The sequence below is a fragment of the Geotrypetes seraphini genome, chromosome 4 (assembly GCF_902459505.1).
Source record: "Geotrypetes seraphini chromosome 4, aGeoSer1.1, whole genome shotgun sequence".
In the NCBI taxonomy this organism is placed as follows: domain Eukaryota; kingdom Metazoa; phylum Chordata; class Amphibia; order Gymnophiona; family Dermophiidae; genus Geotrypetes; species Geotrypetes seraphini.
Window position 1 is genome coordinate 169,469,081 of NC_047087.1, and position 23,016 is coordinate 169,492,096.

A 23,016-nucleotide genomic window follows, 5' to 3' on the forward strand; every position below is an offset into this window, starting at 1 on the left:
TCTCCCCGAGGGGAGGTAGTCATGCATATGACAGTCTGTGCAGAACACTGGAAAGCTCATCTTCTAGTTTCCTTCTGCTTCCATCGTCGTTCCTGCTTAAAGATAACAGTTTAAGATTTTCTGCTGTGTTAAGTTATTGGTTTTCTTACCTTGTCGCCCTTCCTTGATGTACTAACTCTGTCCTTCTTGAGGCCCTTCGCAAAGGTGCTCTCGCTAAGGCGAGCGCCTTTGCTGCTCGCCTTCGCCGCACGCCAAACAGCTGCTCACCGTTGGCCCCTCCCCTTTTAAGGGGGAGCTTCGGTGGCTGATGTCGGGGGTGGGCGGAGCTAACTCTCGCCGATCCCTTTAGTCTCCTGCCTCTTCTCTCCCCTTCTCAGCTTCGGTTTGCCTCCCTTCCTTCTGTTTTTGTCCTTCTAAATCCTCTCTCTCCTCTGCTTTCTCCTGCTTGTCTTGCAAGACAGAAAATAATTGACTCATTTGAGCTTTGGTGGTGTAGAAGGATTTTGTGTGTGCTGTGGATCACCAGAAGAACTAACAAATTGATTCTGGAAGAGATCAAGCTGGCCATGCTACTCAAAGCCCGAATGATGATATTTTAGTCACACCATCAGAAGAGAGAGATCAATGGAGAAAGACATCATGTTTGGGAATATCGAAGAAAGCAGTTGAAAAGGGCGACCTGCAATCAGATGACTGGACACGTTGAAAACAACCATGGGGATGATGCCGGAGGATCTTTCCGGACTAGCACAATTTCCCCTCCCCGATTTCTTTTTAGATCTGTAATTCATTAAGTCACTAGGACTTGAACACGAGTCAATGGCACCTAACAACACCATGTGTACTGAAGAAAAGCCTTCAGCCCGCATGATTGGAGTCTGCTTGAAATAGATGTGCACCTAAACAAGTGAAGTCTAGTCTGTAGCCAGAGTCAAGATCAGAGCTATAAAGGAGTGCATCCTCCCTACAGTAATCTTAAGTTCCCTTAAGGAAAACCAGGGGAGATGATTAAGAGTCTGATCCCCATAAAGCAAGACTCTATCTGAACTCATTCTTATCAGTATCTCTATGACATGCTATCAAGTTTCAAGTTTATTCGAAATTTGATGAATCGCTTATACATAAAATACTAATCTCGCAATTGGGCCGCTAGATAGTAGTATCAAACTGGGGGACTGCCATGCCACCCTGTTCACGCAATTGAAAGAGCACTGACCTTTGTACCTTTGGCATTTTACACCTCCAAATATATTGGAAAACCCGTTCACCCAAGGAAGCAAAAAAGTTTTTTGAGAGGGGTCTAGTAGCACCATAAATAAATAAATATAGCTTAGGCAGGAGCATCATTTTAACTGCATGGATTCTGCCTAACCAGGACACTTGCAGATGCTCCCATCTGTATAAAGTTGCCTTGCAGATGCTCCCATCTGTATAAAGCTGCCCAAATCCCCTTTAGTACTGGGGGGTAATTCACCTTGTAAAGATCCTTAGGGTTTGCTGTAAGCTGAATCCCCAATTATTTCACCACTGAAGAAGCCCATCTAAAGAGATGTCTAGACTGGAACAAATTGGAATCCCCTGTTTCTACCATAAGGTTCAATGTTGATGTAATGATATTAATCTTGAAACCAGATACTTTACCATAGTCTGCTAAAACCGTCAGAAATCCAGGTAATGAACTCCAAGGATTCCCCACTGTAAGCAGCACATCATATGTAAAAAGCAGAATCTTGTGCTCCCATCCTCTGCATATGATTCCCTGAATATCAGTTTGAACAACCTCCAAAATAATGGGAAGTCAGAAAGGCTTCTCAAATACAGGTGACTGGCCATTTTATTGGGAATAATGACAGGAATTAATTTATTATTAAACTTGCATAGTTGGTACATCGTCCAATTACAATCCATCTACAAATTACATACTTCAACAATATTCTATTGGTTTCCATTGAAGTTGCATGATTTTCTTAATTTTACTTTACTAATAATTTCCTTAGCAAGTGACTTAACTCATCACATGCTGTTTGTCACCTCTGTCAGCAATAGAAGGAAGTGTACAACATGCTTACTGAGGTCATGCTGACCCTTGCAGACATGCTCTCTTCTATTGCAAATATGTTTACCAGAAACTTTCTCATTTGCTAAACAATATATTCCTGAAACCACATGGTTATAGTCACATGATTTCAAGTTTATTAGGATTTTATATACCGCCTATCAAAGTTATCTAAGCGGTTTTTACAATCATGTACTCAAGCATTTCCCCTAACTCATCAAGTGACAAATATGTCAGTGTGACTTTTAGCTTTTTTTTCAGGTATCTGTTATGTTATGACTCCAGCATCTTGTTCCACACATTAAACCAAAATATTTTGTTCTATGAAGGAAAAATATATACTCTGTGAATTCTGCTGTTTATACTTTGCTGTGTGTGATGGATTTCTATTATTCATCTACATTTTTCATATTCTTATTAGTGTCTTTTAAAGTCTTAACTAAAAGTGTATCTAATACATATTAATTAGAGAATGACATTGGGATAAATTTGTCCCCACCCTGTGGGATCTAAATATTCCCATCCCCTCGAACTCTGTCCCTCTCCTATTCCTGCAAGCTCTGCCTTAACTGCACAAGCCTTGAACACTTATGATTTCAAAGTATTTGAGGCTTGTGCATATGAGGTCAGAACTTGCAGGAATGGGACAGAGTTTGCGGGGATGGGACAGGGATAAAGAGATCCCTTTTGACGGGAAAAATTTTGTCATTCTCTGATGCTGCTCCAAATGGCACCATTGCAAGAGCAAAAAATACCGGGGAGAGAGCACAGCCTTGTCTAGTTCCCATTGCCAGTTCAAAAGCCTCATAATAATTTCCATTAATTTGCAGGCTAGCAAGCGGTTAAATATATATGATCTTTACCCACTCCAAAAAATGACTCCCAATCCCTACTTTTTTCAAAGTTCCAAATAGATAGGGTCACATGACTCTATCAAAAGCCTTCTCTGCGTCTATCCCTAGTATCAGCGCTGGAGCAATATGGGCTCTAGTTGAATGGATAATACCATATAAAGAGCTCTTCATATATCAAATATCTGGCACCCCAGATAAAACCATCCTGATCACCTTGAACCAGCTTACCAATATATTGCTGAAGGCGCTGAGCCAATATTTTAGTAAACATTTTATAATCTGTCTCCAAAAGAGAAATCAGGCAGTACGAACCACACTGAGAAGGGTAGTTGGCCAGCTGGAGGGACCCTTCCAGCCTCCGGCTGGCAGGACGCCTTCACCAAAATGGCAGGCCTTCCCCTTTTCTAAGTGTGTCCATCCCTCCAGTGGTCAGTTGGTCAATTTTGGCACTTGTTTTTAAAGCACGTCTAACCCCAAATATCCAAATTGTGCCCTGGACATTTTCTAAAATGTTTGATTTTTGGCAGAAAAATGTCCAAGTCATAAGCCCACTCTAGTTATGCCCATACCATGCCTCTAACATGCTCCCTTGAGATTTAGATGAACAGCATAGAAATCTGCCTAGAAAAATAGGTTTCAAAAATAGTGATTTGGATGGTTTGGTGAGAGAAACATCCATCTGCCACTTTTTGGGTGTTTTTTTCTTTTGAAAAATGAACCCCATAGTAGCATACCTGAATACAGTAAACAGTTTGCTTTTCCAGTGGGTATATGTTCTTGTCTGTAGGTCCTTCAATATTTCTTTTTCACTGCATTTTCTGTAGAAGAGTGTCATCCTCTGCAGTGATCATTTTGCATTTTAGGCTTTCTGGAACAAGAGAATGGGAAGGAATTCTAATGTGTGGTCATATAGGGAAGGATTTATCCTCTGTAGGTTTCTGTGCATATTAATCCTAATAAGAATTCAAATGGATGTGTGGTGCATTCTCTGGAGAGGCCATTCCCAGTCTTTATGCTCTTTGACTTCATATTAAAGATCACCCTTCCAGACACTCTACACAAATCTGCATGCTTGTTGATCTACTGGACTAGAGATCCCTTATCTACCTACCTACTGGAAAATATTAACCTTTTGGAGAAATCATTCATAATCTGTCTGCTCATTGATTGCCCTTACGGAATTTTCCCTCATGATCTGGGTCTTGTTCCTACTGCAGATTTTGAAAGACACTTCCCTACAGAAAGTGAAGCGCAATCAGAGCTGCTTGGAACCTTGTCTGCGTCAGCTTGTCTCCTGTCTTGAGTCTTTTGTGGTAAGGTTACTGCTTTGTGCAGAGCTCTTTTTTGTTTTAAGAAACTGACCTCTGTTGTATAAGCAATGGGCTTTGATAGCAGATTCTGAATGCTTGATATGGTGCTCAAATATCACTAAATATATATTGAAATTAGGTCTTATATTTTGTTTTGCTGTGAATCAGGGAGATTGGATAGTTAAAGATGGGAGTCCCAGCAACTTAATCCATGCCTTCTGTATAGGTAACACATCTTCTACACTTTTCTGGGTAGGATCACCAGGGTGGTGTCATCTTTGGGGGAGCAAAGAGTAGAGCTTGTAAAGTACTGTACTTTTGTTTCCTACTTTGTCCACCGAATATTAAAAAAAACTAGTTTATTTACTATTTTGTTCAGGATCTGTGTAAGAGGGCTGAGACAGTCAGAAGACGCTATTATTCTCATTACATACCTAGATTATGGCACATCATCCCCCCCACCCATCCATTAGACAGTCTTTGGAACTTCAGGAAAGCCGTGAAAACCTTCCTCTTTACAAGCTCAGCTCTTTAACGACCCACATCTACACCCCTGACAAATGATCTCAGACACCACCTAATTACACCAAACGGAATCTCACTAAAACTCACATGCCACTGCAAATAAAACCAGAATTACTACCACATTTTCCAACAACAAAGATGCTCCCACTTGCTAAGAAAAGCTATTTTACCTCCATGTTATATCTACACTGAAAATGCTGCAATTTAATCAACCCTATGTCCACTAAGTCTGTATTTTTAAGTCTATATATTATGTCTACACTGTAAATGCTGTAATCTAAACTCCCTTTGTCTATACTGTAAATGCTGTAAAGTATGTATTCCTCAACAGTTTGTCCTACCCATACTATGAATGTACTCTTGTAATCCATTCTGGGCTCCTTTGGGAGGACGGGCTAAATAAATGACTAAATAAATAGTTTTTCCTCCAAAATAATGGGATGTCAGAAAGGCTTAAGTATAGGTGACTAAACCTCTCTCCATTTGGGATCTTTTTTTCTCTTCCCCTTTTATTTTGTATGTACTTCTACATTTTACAAGAGAATGACTTAAAATATGAAAAATAGAAATCTTAAAAAAAACCATCTTTAAAGTACTGCTGAACATGTGTGTGTTATGCTGTACTTCAGTTCTTTCTATTGAATTATGGTAGCATTCTGTACTGAAAATGTGTTAGCTTCTTTACACTGTTCTGTTTACCAACTAGTGCCATACACTTTCAACATAAAATATTTTGAGGAAATAGGATAAGTAATGTTAAGCCTGCACTTTTAGAGTCTTTTCTTTCCCTTCATTGTGGTGAAAGTAGAAGTCTCTTGGAGATAAGTTTGGTATTTATTTATTTTTAAAAATTTATACACCATCTAAAACCTAGGTGGTTTCCAAAGTGACCATACATACATAATATATACTACAAATAAACATTAAAATACACAGATACAAAATACAGAAAGCTGTTTCTGGGATATAAAATGTATATCAACTTTCCCACTATACCATTCACATAAATACAGTTACAAAAAGTTGAGTTTTTAAAAGTTTCTTAAAGCTAATCCTGGGCAGCAACTTTGGATATTCCCTGATGTGAATAAAGAAGCTCAGGAAAGAAGAAATCTTTTCTTAGTAATGAGGCAAGAAACAAAGGAGATTGGGGCTACTTTCAATTAATGTATCTATGCAAAGTGCCTCATTAAGTATGCAGGGACAAAATATACTTTTTTGTTCCTGACCATCTGCAAACTTTTCTAGACTTAAAGATCTCCAGAGGTTAAAAGGATGTAGTATACATACCAGGAGTCACCGTTTAAGCCTTTTAGCTTTTCATTTTTTTCTTCCTTCAAAATTTTTGTCCCATGTATTAGTCCTCTCCCTCATAGATTTTTGATGTCTAAGAAGATAAAATAATTTGTTTCTTTATAACACTTAGGGTTCATTTTACTAAGGTGCGCTAGTGTTTTTAGTGCACGCATGAAATTAGCGCACGCTATACCACGTGGTACGCTTCTAGAATAATGCCAGCTCAATGCTGGCGTTAAGGTCTAGCGCGCAAGGCAATTAGCGCACGCTATTCCTTAGTAAAAGGAGCCCTTAGTTAATTCTGAGATTGTCAATTGTTTTCTGTTATTTTTCCTGCTCAAGTTGTAATGCTTGTATAATTTTTCAAATTATAATAAATAAATAATAAAAAAGGACCTACCTCTAATGAATCCATGTTGCCTCCAGTCCTGTAATCCACAGGATTCCAGAAACTTGACCATTCTCTGTTTTAAAATTGTTTCCATTAATTTGCTTACCACAGAAGTCAGATTTACTGGCCTCCCTACTTCTTCCTTACTTCCACATTACTCCCCTGTCCCTCCTCTCCTCCAAAGTATACATATTTAGGTCTCAAGCATTGGTTTCAAATGATGTAAAAGAGTTGTCAAAACTGATTGAATAGTTCTCATCACCTGACATTTCATATTGAGATTGGAATCCAAATTCACATCTAACAATGTCATTTTCTTTTTTAACCTTCAGACATGTCACATTCAAATATTCCAGCCACATTTCATCATCATTTCTTCCAACAAACATCACTTCAGTCTGTCTTATATTTAAATTTAATCTATGTGTTTGTATCCATGTAAAAGTTCAAGTGCACCTCCACTCCTTTACCTTGAACATCTATCGGGGGGAAAAAAGTCATCCTCATATAACCTATATCTGACGTCCAAGAAATCAAAGATACCAATAGTTGCCATATAAATATTAAGCAACAAAGTTGATAAGGTGACCCCCTGAGGGACCCTATCCCTAAGGGAACCTCTTTTGACACCATAGTCCTATTCCACACACAAAGAGAATGTCCTAACAGATTTGATGAAAACCATTGTAACACATCTCCTTTCAGTCCTTAAGACCTTTCAATTTCAACAACAAAAGCATTAGATCCACATTCATAAGTCCCAGACACATCCAGTGATATCCTCCTTCAATACATCCAAGATTGAAATTAGTAATAACTCTACACTATGTGCCTGACAAAATCCAAATTGGTAAGGATTTAAGGAAATTACGCTGCCAGCAAACTTATCTAATTGTCGCAATGCCAATTTCTCCAAAACCTTACCCCAAAAGGGTACTACTGAAATAGGACAAAATTTCCTAACTGTTCAACATCCAATCTTATTTTCTTTAAAATAGACCTTGCAGTTAACTGCTTACAACCTTCTGGAAATGCCCTCTAGAAAAGACTTATTTACCAATTTTGTTAAAACCGGAGCCACCTCGCTGGTTAACTGCTAAATCACTCCTGAAGAGCATGGGTTAAGCAAAGCATGTGTCGGAGTCACACCATGAATCACCACAGTCACCTCCTCCTTTGATGCTTCTTCAAATGTAGACCAACAATTTTCACCCTCGTTCAAGATATTCACTGCATCAACCATCAACCTAGGTGAGATGGTCCCACAATCTTGCAATTTATTTTCCAAGAATTTAGCATAATTATCCACATTCAAATGTTCAACTTCCGGGCCCTTATACTCATCCACCAAATACCACACAGTACGGTTTATTCTAGTGCAATAGGTATGTCTTTCCAGACAGTAGGGTATTCTCCCTATGACCGCGAGCCATGCAGAAGGGAATCCTCACCAGATTTTCAACTCTTTTCCTTGCCCTCTTCAGATTCTCCAGCACGCGAGTCGGAAGGTATCTTTCTGCTTTGCTCTGTATATTTCTTTATTTTTGTGTTTTTTATGGGTTTTCATGGCTTTCAGTGCACCAGAGCTCCCTGGTGTGGGGGAAAGTCTGCCTGTCTGGAGAAGAAGCAGAAAACTTTGTGGAGCTCAGGGTCTGTATTACTAAGTACTTAGACATAAACAATAAACTGGATGTTATAAATGACTGGCTCTATACAAATAAACTTTCTCTCAATATTGATAAATCCTGTGGCCTTTTACTCCCAATCAAAAACAGCGAGTCTCTATCAGGAAAAATTTCTATCAAATCCACTCCTATACAAATGGAAACAAAAATAAAATTATTAGGAATCATTATCGATAAGGATCTTACTTTCCATGATCACATTAGTTCGGTTGTAAAAATTTGTTTCTTCAAACTTTGCCTTATTCGTTCACTAACTTCGATTCTAGGGACTGATGCAATCAAAATTCTGGTTCATTCTTTAGTCATTTCCCACCTAGATTACTGCAACTCTCTTTATAACGGTCTCCCCCAAAAAGAAATCCGACGCCTACAATTAATACAAAATACAGCAATAAAACTCATCTACAAAACAGGCAAATATGATCATGTTACCCCACTTCTGAAAGAGGCACATTGGCTCCCTATCACACATCGTATCACCTATAAAATCATCCTGCTGACCTTAAGTTTAAGTTTATTTGTTCTTGATGAATCGCCTATTCAAATTGCTAGGCGATGTACAGCAATAAAAACATATACTAATAAAATATACAAATAAAATGTTAGTATTAACATATAAAATAACTTTTGTTATGAGTTAGAACTAAACAAACTGTGCACATACATTTAAAATAAGTTTATGGGTTGAAACTTACAAGAATTGTGAGGATAAAAGGGGAAAAAAGTTACAATTTTTGGATAGAAGAGAGGAAAAAACATAAAAGGGAAGAACAAAAAGGAGGGTAATGTTAGCTGCTTAAAAAGAGAAAAAAAAAATAAAAATTCGATATTTAATATACTAGGAGTCATAGGCGTCCTTAAAAAGAAATGTTTTTAATTTTTTTTTAAACAAAGTTAAATCTTTTAGTTCTCTAATATATTGTGGTAAGAGATTCCATGAATGGGGGGCCAAAACTGAGAACATATCATGCCGTCTGATACCAATGACTTTCAATGAAGGAACGGAGAGAAGATTGTGAGAGGTTGAGCGAAGAGATCGTGTTGTGCTATAGGGGATTAGCCATCTATTGATAAATTGGGGTTCATTAAAATTTAAGGCTTTAAAAACTAAAAACAATAATTTAAAAGTAATGCGATGGCTTACCGGAAGCCAGTGGGATTTAACCAACAGAGGGGTAACATGGTCATATTTTTTTAGCGTTGTAGATCATTTTTACGGCAGTATTTTGTATTAATTGCAGCCTTCTTTTTTCTTTTTGCGTAACGTTAATGAGGAGAGAATTACAATAATCTATTTTAGAGATTATTAAAGAATGTATTAGAATATTAATGGATTCAGGCTGTAAGAATTTGGCAAGTGAGCGAATTAATCAAAGTTTATAAAAACATGTTTTAACAATATTGCTAATGTAATCGTGATATGTAAGTTTATCGTCTATCAAAACGCCCAGTATTTTTATAGTAGTGACCAGTTCTAAATCAGTGTTGTTAATGGAAATTGGAGATCTTAATAGTGTATCTTTTTTCCAAGAAAAGATCATCGACTTCGTTTTATTGAGATTTAATGCTAATTTATTTGTGTTAAGCCAGTTTTTTATTATTACAAGTTTGTTGTTAATGGCTGCAATATCATCTTTGTTTTCCGGGTCTAATGGATGAATTAGCTGAATGTCGTCAGCATAAGCAAATGTTGTAAAACCTAAAGATTGTGTTACGTTTAAGAGTGGTGAGAGGAATATATTGAAAAGATATATATATTCAAAATAAAACTCTCACACCAGCCTTTATATCTTGATAAGGTTCTCATTCCTCAATGTTCTTCACGTACTCTGAGGTCAACAGATCAAAAACTCTTGCTAATTCCTTCCATAAAAGATTTCTATTACACCCGGAAAATAAATTTTGCAGTAGTCGCCCCAACGTTGTGGAATGCCCTGCCACAGCAACTCCGAGATGAACAACATCTAGATAAATTCAAGATTAGCCGGAAGACTTTTTTATTTCGTGACGCCTTCACGTGTGCTTAGAGCTATCTTCTTTTTTTTTTTTTTCTCTCCTTCTTTTCTCTCTCCTTCTCTCTTCTGTTCCTCTCTTACTTAACCAACCGCTTTAAAAAAGCGACCCCACCCAATATGTTTTACCCCACTCCCACTTTCTCCTTTTCTTCTCAAAATATGTAACTTTTCCCCTCCTTTCCCTTTTCCCCTCACTTTTAAGTCTGTCCAGTTAATGTTTTTGATGTTCACTCTCATCATTTTTAAATATCTATGATTTTTTTTCTCTTTTTAAAATTTTATTGTTAACCGGCCAGATACTTGTTGATGGTCGGTATATCAAAAAGATAATAAACTTGAAACTTAAACTTGAAACTCGTCTACTGATTCACAGAGGCTTGAGTGCAGGCTTTTAGGCATTTGCAGGGGTTCTTCAGAGTGCCGGCTGCAATTTTACCTCCTTCCCCTTTGTGTGCGGTTCTGTGGAAATTGAGGATCAGTCCGACTTTGGTCTGACTGGTAGCTTGAAGATCTCATCGTTTGGAGGACTGGCTGATTGAGATAAGGTCTCTTCTCTCAGATTCAGCTATGAGTTAGATTTGAGGCAGGCTGCAGCACCATTAGAGCACATTGCACAGTGAATAAGGGTATTACAGCTATGGATAAAATCGGGGGGGGGGGGGGAGGTCTGACAAACCTATTTTTGGAGGTTTCCACACATTCTGTAGGGCCCCCACTTCTAAAATCTTCTTGTTTTCAGAGGGCTTTTTTTTTTTAGTTAAGGCATTTTGAGCCATTTTTTGGGTGGTAAAACAATGCCGCGGTGACCATCTTAGATTTCCTGATTTTTTTTTTTTTTTTAAATTATTATTTTTTAATTTTTTCCAAAAGTTCTCCATATCTTCAAATTACCTTGTTCTGCCTCAAAACTTGTAGGGATGGAGTTCTCAGGTTCTTTTACAGTGCAAATGTGGCATGATTTAGGGGTATAGAGGCTGGAGTTATGCCTTTGTACTATGTGCCAAGGGCTGTAGTCTTTAGGGCTGAGGAACCTTTGAGGGGCCTGTTTTGTGGAAGAAAATCCCTCCCAGAGCCCTGGACCAGTGAAGTACCTAAACATAAGATTGGGGAAGCTGTGAAGCTCAAGAGATATAAGGTGGAGCTCCCTAAAGGGCTAGTGCAGGCTTCTCTCCTGAATTTCGTCTTATGCCATTGGCGCTCCACCTTCCTAACTTCACTTCTAACCTGTGTTGTTATTTCAGATCTCCATGGACAAGACTTATATTGCCCTTTCAACACAACTAATTTTTCAGGTGCACCAACAAGTTAGTCAAATCATTATGCCAATTAACCATCTCATCAACTGAATCATTCTCATCAGTCTTTGCATGCAACAGCCATGCCTTTTCTAATTCCTTTATATCAAAGTGAGGTCTTATTAATCGCACTTCTTTTTTCTCCTGGCTCCTATATATTGGCGCAAACACAAAAGATGACAACTGTGATCAGACCATTCCACTAGAGCTGAGCACTGGTGAGAAACTTATGATGGAGATATCCTCCAAGGTGTTAGGAGTTACCCTAGATTCCGCTCTATCCTTCAGCGTCCAAATTATGACTTTGGTAAAGAAATTATTTTTTGCAATAAGACAATTGAAAACAATCAGACCAACTCTGATCCAGAACAGCTTTACACTGGTAGCTCAGGCAGTCCTACTACCATACCTAAATTATTGCAACTCCCTGTACTACAGCATTACATAGAGAACATAAGAATTGCTGCTGCTGGGTCAGACCAATGGTCCATCCTGCCCAGCAGTCTGCTCATGCAGCAGCCCCTAGGTTAAGACCAATGCTCCAAATGAGTCCAGTCTCACCAGTTTAGCATGAATGTGTCCAACTTTGTCTTGAAACCCTGGAGGGTGTTTTCCCCTATAACAGACTCCGGAAGAGCATTCCAGTTTTCTACCACTCTCTGGGTGAAGAAGAATTTCCTTACATTTGTATGGAATCTATCCCCTTTCAACTTTAGAGAGTGTCCTCTTGTTCTCCCGACCTTGGAGAGATTGAACAGTCTGTCTTACTCTACTAAGTCTATTCCCTTCAGTATTTTGAATGTTTCGATCATGTCCCCTCGCAGTCTCCTCTTTTCAAGGGAGAAGAGGCCCAGCTTCTCCAATCTCTCACTGTACGGCAACTCAAGTGACTGCAACTACTCCAAAACACAGCAGTCGGACTAATTTTTTATTCAAACCGGTTTGAGAAGGGCAGTCCGCTACTGAAAAAAATTACATTGTTTACTGGTAAAAAATAGAATTCACTACAAGATAGCTTGTATGATTTACAGAGCTATCTACAGATAGATGGACTAATGTCCAATGTTAAGGTTTCACACACCTTCCTCAATTCAAGATCTACACAATGCGTCAAGATATCTTTCCCATGTTCTCAACAGGTTTGCTGGAAAAAGATATTCAAATCCACCTTTGAGTTTCAAGGACCATACATTTGGAACAATCTCCCAACATACTTGCAACTGTCCTCCTCATACTATCACTTCAGAAAAATATTAGACATATCTATTCTCCTTGTAACTTCCATACTATGTTCAGGTCTCTCATCTCTGTTTAACCTCTTCGCTAACATCTCGTGGATCATTAATGTAAGAAACTGTATTGTAGCTCAGGGAGTCACCCCGGACTCTTCCTTCTTATCTGTTCCCATATAGGGCTATCGTCTGCTTTAGTACAAACTGAAGGGGGCAGCAGAGCCCTCTGGAGAAGGAGGTGGTGTTGAAAACCTGGCGTGGATTCCTTCTGCATGGCTCATGGGCATGGGGAGAATACCTTACTGTCCAGAATGACACACCTCTCTATTTGAAAAGATGTTAGCAAGGTAAGAACCTAATCTCTGAAAAAACTTATTCTTCTCAGATTCACATAAACTCAAATACTCCATGAATTGAATTTGTAAGTTATCAGATTGTGATGGAAGTTCTTTATATATATAGATGTATTACTGCATATAAATGTGAAACAGTCTGAGCTGTTTGTGAAAGTTTCTACACTGTAAGGATCATGTACCCCAGGAGACTTCTAGTCTGATTTGTGAATTGATTGGTGGAGAAGCAATGGCTAGTTGTGGCACAGAAAAGCAGAGTTCAGGTCTGCTGCCTGTTGAGATTTAGGGAGGTCAATAGTAGGAATTTTCCCTTAAATGTGTGGGTTATAAAAGGCTGGTCTCAGGCAATCAGAGAATACTGACAGGCTTAGGAAAAGGTCCTTGGACAGACGAGAGTTTAACCTGTTTAGTGACATCCAGAAGCAGTGTAATAATGGAAACACCTTTATGTTCCAGAACCAGGAAGACAACACCTCCAGCAACCCTTTCTCTCTCCCAAACTCTGTGACGCCTCCACTGCCCACCTTTGCTAGGGTATCCAATGCCTATGGTTCATACCAGGATGCCAACATACCATTTCCTCGGACTTCAGGGGCCAGGTTCTGTGGTGCAGGTGAGCCTAGTCAGCAGTTTTTATAAGGGAGTAATTTTATAACAGAGCATCAATGTGAGAAGGCTGAAAAAGTACTTATGTAACATAACATAACATCGTGCTTCTTAACCGCGTAACCATAAGTTCTACGCAGTGTACAAAAGATTATAAACTAAAGACAATTTAAGAATGACAGAAAGAAATTATTTAACTAGTAGCATAGAAAAATTGATAACCTAGCAGCAGTAACCTAGCAGCAATTACAAAGTGAGAAGAGGCAGTGAGAAGATTATAAACTAAAGATAATTTAAGAATGACAGACAGAAATTATTTAACCAAGTATTTTGAAAAAAGATAAGTTTTCAGTTGAGTTATGAAATGTTTATAAGAACAGGCTCCAAGCAATAATAATTAAAATTCTCTGTCATTTGAAGCTGCTTGGAATGCTAAAATATGGTCCAGAAATTTCTTGCTTTTACAGCCCTGTACTGATGGGAAGGTAAACAGGGCATGAGATTTTCTACTATTTTTCTATGATGTTAGAGAAAATCTATATAACCTTATTTCAAAAGCAACCCAACTTAAAGAAAACACGAGTCTCCATTGGCAGCCAATGCAACTCACAATAGAATGGAGTCACATGATCATATTTTTTAAGACTTTATAAAATAGGCTTAAAATTAGGGCTTCACATTTAATACATTTTAACATAAATGATGTGTAAAAAAGTTAACTTGTGTTAATTTTAATGCATCAAATCACATCAGACTGCCACTACCTACGCAAGAACGTAAGAGTTGCCATACTGGGACAGACTGAAGGTCCATCAAGCTCTGTATCCTGTTTCCAACTGTGGTCAACCCAGGTCACAAGTACCTGACAAGATCCTAAGGAGAAAAACAGATTTTATGTAGCTTATCCTAGGAATAGGCGGTAGATTTCCCCATGCCATCTTAATAATGGACTTCTCTTTTAGGAAATTATCAAAGCCTTTTTAAAAACCCTGCTAAGCTAACACTGTCACTACATTCTCTAGCAATTAAATCCAGAGTTTGCCTGTTGAGTGAAGAAATATTTTCCCTGGTTTGTTTTAAATCTACTACTTAGTAGTTCCATCACATGTCCGCTAGTCCTAGAATTTTTGGAAAGAATAAACAAGTGATTTATATCTTCTTGTTCCACTCCACCTATTTTTTTCTTTCTTTCTCTCTCCCTTTTCTCCTCTCCCAGACACTCACCCTGGGCACTCTTGCTGCTTTTCCCCTTCAGCTCCTCATTCTCTTTTACCCCTGCCCATCAAGCTTTTGCAGCCTTTTCTCTTCTGCTGCCCTGCATTCTCCAGCATCTCATTCTTTCTCTTTGTGGTGGCCCTCAGAACACAGCAGCTTTAAGCACACACTACTCTTTCTAGCCAGAGCCCGCCCTCTCTAGCATCCTACCTCCTCTGATGAAACTTCTGTTTTCTGATGTCAGGACGCTAGAGAGGGAGGGCTAGAAAGAACTAGCGTTTTCTTAGCACTGCCATTGTACAGGCAAGTTGATAGAGTCACCAGGAGATGGAGAATAAGATGCTGGAGAATGTGTGGTGGCAGGAGATATAAGGCTGCTGGAGCACCGGGGAGGTAGGAGAGAGCGTGGTGCAGCAGGGGTTAAAGCTTTAGGAGTACCTAGGGAGAGGGATTGCAGTAGGAAAGAAAAATATGCCAGGAGGTGAGAAAAATATGTTGGTGCTATGGAGGATATGGTATATTGAAACATATAATGGTTGGAAGGGGGTAGTAGACTCAGACTATAGTATCCTGTCTTCCGTCTGGGATAGAAACATGATGGCAGATAAAGGCCAAATGGTGCATCCACTTTCTCTTCCTAAGAGATCCCACGTTCCTGTCCCACTGTTGAATGTGGAAGTGAGATGGACTCAGACTATAGCATCCTGTCTTCCCTCTGGGATAGAAACATGATAATAATAATAACTTTATTTTTCTATACCGCCATAATCTTGCGACTTCTAGGCGCTTCACAATGAAGAAAAGTTGTGCAAACAGCGAATTACAGAGTATAGGTAGATAAGAGAACATTGAACGGTCAGTGAAATTACAAGGTGAGTTACAAGGTCAGTGAATTACAAGGTTCACAATAAGTAAAGCTATACAATTAGCGAATTACAGAGTGAAATAGATAATAGAACATTGAGTGGTCAGTGAATTCTAAGGTGCAAAATGGTTAGAAGAAAAATATATATAGGTTGTTGAGAAGAATTAACTTATTTTCGTATTACATTAAAAATGATCGGGCACCAGCGGGAAGCTGGGTACAATTGTGAGGAGGGCGTAATGGCAGACAGAGAGTAAAGGGTTCCTATTATGAGGAGTGAAGGAATTCGGATGATGGCAGATAAAGGCTAAATGGTGCATCCACTATCTCTTCCTAAGAGATCCCATGTTCCTGTCCCACTGTTGAATGTGGAAGTGAGATGGTACCCATGGAGGGGAAGGGAAGGGATGAGATGGTGCCCATAGAGGAGAAGGGAAGAGACACAGGAGAAGATGGTGCTCATAGAGGGGAGTGGTGTTTGGGGAAGGGACACTGGAGGAGATGGTGTCCATGGATAAAGGGGAAGAGATGGAAACGAGATAGATGTATGGAAGAGGAAGAACAAAAAAGGAAGAAAGTTGAATGTGAAAAATGTATATAGGGCGAGAAGAGAAATAGTTAGTAGAGAGGAGGCCCTAAAAACAGAGTTCAGAGAATAGACAGAGGAGCAGAATCGGAGATAGGGAACAGAAGAGCAGAATCGGAGATAGGGAACAAATGATAAGAAAAATGATTTAGAGATAAAGTCCCTCTGAGGGTAGGTCTTCGGGGCATCCTGTACAGGGCTTTATTCCTCCACATGCTCTGCGCTCGAGCCAAGAGTCCCTACTACAAATACCCTCTTTCAAAGACATCAAATACAAAAGCACCAGGGCAAAAATGTTCTCTGTAATTGCGTCAACATAGTGGAACGCCCTAACGAAGGAATTAAAGCTAGAAAAGGATACCAGAAAATTCAAAAAAAGGATAAAGATTATCCTATTCTCATATTACTTCAACTGAAACTATGAAGTTGACAGAGGGAGGAAGCAACATAAAAGAAAACAGCAAGCTACCCCCCCTCACACTAGAAACACAATAGGAGGTCTAGACATGTGCATACATAGTAGATCTTTCCAGAAATGTTTAAGATGTGATGAACATTGTGGATAGAACTAATATAAATCAAGATGAGAGTAACTACAATTATCAAGGATGAGAGTAAATTGGACAAAATAGTACACGTGGCCAGAACTTTTTAGGAGGTGTGTAAATATATAGTATACTTAGTTGAAATGGCCAACCATCTTGGGATACGTGTAAATATGGTATGCTTAGTTGAAATAGTTACGTACATGTATGTACGTAGGATGAATAATTTGGTATAAATGTGTGACTATAAGTAGGATGATTATGGTATAAATATGCCTGTATTGAAACCTATCCCAGAAAATGCTAACTCTGTATTGTAACTACAGAATGACATGGTGACTGTTTCCTGTGGTAAGCTGCAGCAAACCCGCAAGATCGTTTGTCATGGATTCAGGAACAAGGCTTCCTTAGCAAAGCAGCAGATGAATCCAGAGACCAATGGGATAGCTCACATCTACCAGCAGGTGGAGATAGAGAAACTGATTAACAGGTGTACTTATTTGCTGGCACTCCTCCTGTCTCATCTGTATTCTCTATCTCCCAGCAGGTTGAAGTCGCTATTCAACTAGCTCCTGGATTCTGGCTGTGACTGGAACTTTATTACCTCCTGTTGAGGTTTTCTCTTCAGTGAACTGCCATTCTGTTTCTCCTGTTGAGATTTTTTCTCTTCAGTGAGACAGGGGTGTCCGGTTAAACGGTGCCGGCTTTAGAGGTTACACTTGGACCCCCCTTGTCCCTGCCTCACCCTCCCTCCGATGATAGAGGGTCTGCCTTTGTCCCTAATTTTTCTTCTTTCCCTTAAAAAAAAAAAAAGGGACTTCCAGCTAATGTTTTGCCCTGCTAGTACTAAGCATTTGCCAGCACTACTAACAAGGTGGTGAGTATATGTTTATTTCACTTTGTATTGGAACTGTGGGGCTGTTTTGTGCCGGTATGAACGCTGGTGGTTCCCCATAGAGTATTTCTGCCCTACTAGTGCTGAGCAACTGGCTCTCCTTACAAGGTTGTGAGTATATGTTTAACTCTTCTTATATTTGACCTGCGGGTGCTGTTTTGTGCTGGGGTGAGCTCGGTTGTTTCACTGTTAAGTGGTTCTTCTGGCTAGTACTTTTCTTTTGTTAGCCGCTGTTTTCTTGTGGGGAAACGTTTGGTTTTCTCCGGAGTGGCTTCGGTGCAGGGCTATGCTTGGTTAAGGGAGCCGGTGCCTTCACACGTGGTAGAAGCACACGCTTCTTTCTTTCCCTGGCAATAAGAGCTGCAGTGGTTGTGAGTCTCTAGGGCTGTTCCTCCTCAGCGTTACAAGCAGCCAGTGGGGGGGGGGGGGCCATATTTGGCGGCTCCCGCTGTTGTCTTGGGGAGACGCATATTTGCACGGCTCCCAGTGTGGCCGCGGGGAGGTGAGATCGGCTCTGGGTGTGTTCTTCGGTCACTGTCCGGGAGCCGGGTCTTTCTTGAGTGCGAACGGCATACGCTTGTTCTGCAATGCTGTTGAGTTCATGCGCCGGCCTTTGTTTCTTTTCCTCCCCACGGTGTATTTTCAGATATTTCGGCCATGGCTAGGTGTCTGTTTCATATCGGGGCTCCGGGTCTGTGTTGCAGAGCGGTTCTGGGAGCCGACAGATTTTGGCGCGTAGCTTCCCGCGCTTGGGTCTCCTCTGAAAGCGGCGATGCCACTGTGTGTTCGGGGAGCGTTTTTATACTGCTGACTTTTCAGCATGTTCCTGGGCTTATCCGGTTCGGGGTCCGGTCCATTGAGGCTGTTAGGGCAGCTTTGACCCTTGGGGCAGTGCTTAAGTTTGCTGTGTGTTTGTGTGTATTCCACTAGCTTCATTTGCTGATAGGCTGCTAGTTTTCTTGGGCCGGTCCTGGTATGTCTCTAGGGACTTACAGTAGAAGTTTCTGCTGTGTGTGGCCGCCGACACTCAGTTTTTTTTTCTATGTCGTGGGTGATCGGTAGGCACAGTGAAGTGCCCGGAGAGTTCCCATGTTTCTTACAGGGCGTTTCTTGTCTCTCTCAGGGTCCCTGAAGGGTGGAGGAGCTATGTATGTTAGAGGTTTCATTGATCTTTCTTCCTCTGTACAGCGCTGCATCGGTCTGGTAGCGCTATAAAACTCCTTCTTCACCATGTGAGGGGTCTCTCTTGGGGCTGGTTGGCTCTTCCCTTCTTCCTGGGGGTTTGGGTGTCTCTGAGGTCTGTTGGTTGTTAAGGCTTATCACATGGAGGTCGTTTTATACTCCTGGTGCGTACTAGGCAGCCCTCCGATCTCACCGCAAGGTCTATGGGGCTGATGATGGCTAGGGGCCAGCTTCCTCTTCTTCCACATGCTTAGGGTGTCCTACGCTCTATGCCTGTTGCCTCGCCCCTGATTCTGCTCATGACACATGCTAGACGGCACCCCGACCAGACAGGGCTATTCAGCTCATTCTCACCAGGAGCCAGTTACCTATTCTATTAACCTGCGGAAGAGCACGTGCCATATGGCTGTTGGCATTATCCCGGCAGCTCTCATTAACGATGGGAGCTTTGTCTATACCTGTTACTGTTAGTCTGCTGTTTTCCACGGGACGGTGGATGCAGCATCTTGAGTGAGTCTCGTGGGTATTCACTTTGGAGGCCTTACATATTTCGCTCACGTTACGGTGAGTTTGTACTGTGTTCATGATGCCAATATACTCCTCTTTGCATTGCGTCAAACTTGAGTTTTCCTTGAAGAGTTTCTTTCTTCTTCTTCTTCAAGTTCTCATCCGGATGTTCCCTGACCTTCTGCACTGCATTCTGAGGGGCTCTTAGCTTCTTCCTGAGTCTCTTCAGGCTTTTTCTGGAGGGGGATGACACTATAATGTTTGCTCAGGGGGCTGTGGATGTTTGTTTTTCGGGATGCTTGCAACTTTGCATCTTCCTCAGGTTTCCGGTTCGTTCTTGGAGGCTCAATGCTTTGTGTTTCACTATGTGTTACATTTTCCCTGTGTGTTGAATTTTCCCTCAGAACTAGGTTGGCTTGCCTCTCTTGGAGCTGTGCTTTTGGTTTTGGCATAGGACATTTCGCCTCCCCCAGGCTTTTCTATCCTTTTTGCAAAGATGGGCAGTGGTACCGTTGTGGCACTGCCAGCACTGCCGGGCGATTCGCTTACTTCCTTTTGGACGGCATGCTTGATTCGGCCGTCTTCCAGTCGGGCCCTTTGACTGGCACGAAACGGGTGGTTTCTGTGCCTCAGTGCTTTGGGCCGTGAATCGTCGAATTTACGCAGCACTCTTTTCTCCGGTGATAATTTTGGGTTTATCAGGGAGTTGTTGGTATTCATATAGGAAAGACATGTGTTTCTTCCCACGGACTAGGGTGATGGGGCCCAGTCTCAGGTTTGTTTTCATCTTCGATATCCGTGACCAAAGGTATGGGTTTCGGTACAGGTTCTGGGAGCCAGGTTACTGACGCCTCTGGGAACTTCGGATTGCTTTCCCGTTATACTGCTCCAGCAGTCGCTTTTATTCCGGTGGTTCCCGGTATCTCGGAGCTCCCGTTCTTTGGTATGGTTCTCAAGCATTGCTCAGTGTGATTTTTTCTTTTCATGTGCATGCCTCGGTCTTTGCTGGACTGGCTTCTGGTCCCCAGACATTCCGACCTGGCGGGTTTGGGGGGGCTCAGTGTCCGCCATCCTCAGATCCACCAGTCTGGTCTTGAGAGGCGACTCGATACTTGTTTAGTATTCTGCTCTGGAGCATAGTCAGGCTACCTTTCTGGGGCTTCGGCCATTCTTCCGGTATTCCGCTGAAGCTCCTTTTAGTCAGTATTGTGATGGTGGTTTTTCTCGACAGCCTGGGCTGTAGGTGAGATACTCCATAGCGGGTTACGTCAGGGTCCTACTTCCTGGGTGGACCCTCATCTGACTCTTCAGTTGGCAGCTCATTTTCCGGGTCAGGAAATGGGTTTCTTTAGACTTCTCTCTGTGTAATCTGAGCATGGCTCATGTTTTGTATGTGATGGTGTACTGCACTGTGTACGCTCTAGCAAGTGTACAGGTTAGTCATAGTGAGATCTTCTCCATTCTGGATATTGTGAGTTTTAACTCAGGCGTTCCGGCTATTTGTATGGAAGTGAGTTCTCCTTGACCTAGACCTCATGGCCTCGTCTCTCAATTCTAAGCTTCCTAGCTTCTTCAGCAGGCCCAGGGAGTGGGAGTTAGAGGGGGTGGCTGCATGGCTCCTTTCTCGCCTCTGCCTCCTCTTTTTCAGTGTTTTCCGCTGGCTGATGATGGCTTGGTTTCGCCATTTCGAGCTCGCTTTCTGGGCACAGTATTTGTAGACTCTCTGGATTGGCGGCGCCATCGTTACGATGCGGATTTGATGAGTCTTTCGACAGCTGGACTAGGAAGTTTCCTGGCGTCTCCGGCTTTGCCCGCCTAGGGTCCGATCCACATGGATATTTGTACTACTTTAGTATTACAACCTAGTTTTTTGGTTAAGCTTGGCTGACGTGTACGGGTTATGCGAAGATGGTTGTTTCTTCTCTTATCCAGGTGCTACGGACATCTGTGGCTTCTGCTTCCTGTTGGAGGGTTTTTTCCTTTCTTGGGCGCTTCTTCACGTTTGAACCACTCCAGAGTTCCTTTTTTGACACAAGTGTATTGCCAAGGGCTTAGCGTTCAATTCCCTTCCGCTTCTGGAGCCTTTCTTAGCTTGTTACAAGGACTGGGTAGATTGCTCTTCGTTTCCTTCTCAGCTTTATATAGTTCAGTCCCTAAACAGAGTGCGGGATGTTCAGGCACCTCATGGAGAGCACGATTTGGAGTACATTCCTCACGTATTTCTTTGCAGTTTACCGAAGACTTTATTTCCTCCTTGTCTTTTGGGGATTCCAAAGGGCGGTGCCGTTGAACAGGGTGTTCTTGTGGCCATGGCTTCAGCTCTGCAATCTTCTATGTGGCAGACCTTGTTCAACGGGTATTCCTATTTCTGATTTCCAAAATATGGGGTATCAGTTCGGCTGGTACCACTATTTCTTTCTAGGAGGGTGTCATCCTTTCTTTTCCGTCAGGCTCGCTTTTTCCTTCCTTCTTCCTGGGAGGGGATATTGGGAGCAGTGCTTTTATTCACTGCAATTTTTGATACGTATGTCGAGTTCTCCGCGAGCTCGGTTCTATCAACTGTTAGTTGTTTATATCTCCTTTTGATATTCTTCAAGGGACGCCTCAGGCGTATGGGGGTGTCCGATGCCTACTTCACTCATTAGGTCCAGGAGGACATTCTTTATGCTTGCCTACTGGCGGGGGAGCGGGTGGCGATTGAACTTCATGACCATTCCGCTGGAGCGATGGCTGCTTCTTGGGCTCGGCCCAGAGGGTTTTTGCCTTGGAGGAGATTTGTCTCACGGCTAACTGGTCTTCCGAGAGTACCTTCTCTCCGCGTCTCTGCATGGATGTGCGGGCACATGCGATAGGGGTTTTTTGATGCTTCGGTCGTTGCGAAGGCGGCGTTTGCTTCCCACCCAGATTAAGGATTGCTTTGCTACATCCCATTGGTCTCTGGATTCATCTGCTGCTTTGCTAAGGAAGGTAAAATTATGTTCTTACCTGTTAATTTTCTTTCCTTTAGAAGCAGCAGATGAATCCAGAGCCCCACCCTTTCTGGTATTTGGTTGTCGGTTTTTTCGTGTGCGACTTTTAGTGATTGGGTGTTGTTAATGATTGTATTCTGTATCGTTGCTGTTCGCGATGTGTTCTGGGAAAGAAGTTTTTTACATGCTATACCTATTGATGGTTAAATGTGCTTGGGCAAGGAGCTATACTGATGAGACAGGAGGAGTGCCAGCAAATAAGTACACCTGTTAATCAGTTTCTCTATCTGCACCTGCTGGTAGATGTGAGCTATCCCATTGGTCTCTGGATTCATCTGCTGCTTCTAAAGGAAAGAAAATTAACAGGTAAGAACATAATTTTACCTTTTCACCGCCCTGCTGGATCAGTAAAGGGCCTTGTTCTTACAGTAAAGGATGATTGCCATGAGTCCCTCCCTCCCTTCCTTCTGATATTGGGACAAATGGCAAAAAAAACCCACAACAACCTGCGATTGCACCTCCCGCTCCTAACCTACCAGTGTCTTAGAAGCTTCATTGACTGAAGTGGCAACGTCGCAGGCCTGCTCCGGGACCTTCCTCCAACTGAGTCCCTCCTTCCAATGTATATTCTGGT

The 23,016-nt window shown here is 41.5% G+C and overlaps 1 protein-coding gene across 5 annotated transcripts in view; it reads left to right on the top strand.

Annotated features, from left to right (window-relative positions):
• Positions 1-23,016, top strand: part of WDR59 (WD repeat domain 59) — a 256,257-nt gene that overhangs the window by 102,944 nt on the left and 130,297 nt on the right. For all 5 annotated transcript variants that reach the window (XM_033943868.1, XM_033943869.1, XM_033943871.1 and 2 more), the window contains exons 15-16: positions 4,128-4,223; positions 13,469-13,625. In XM_033943868.1, the coding sequence (XP_033799759.1) occupies positions 4,128-4,223; positions 13,469-13,625 (253 nt within the window). The remainder of the gene's footprint in view (positions 1-4,127; positions 4,224-13,468; positions 13,626-23,016) is intronic.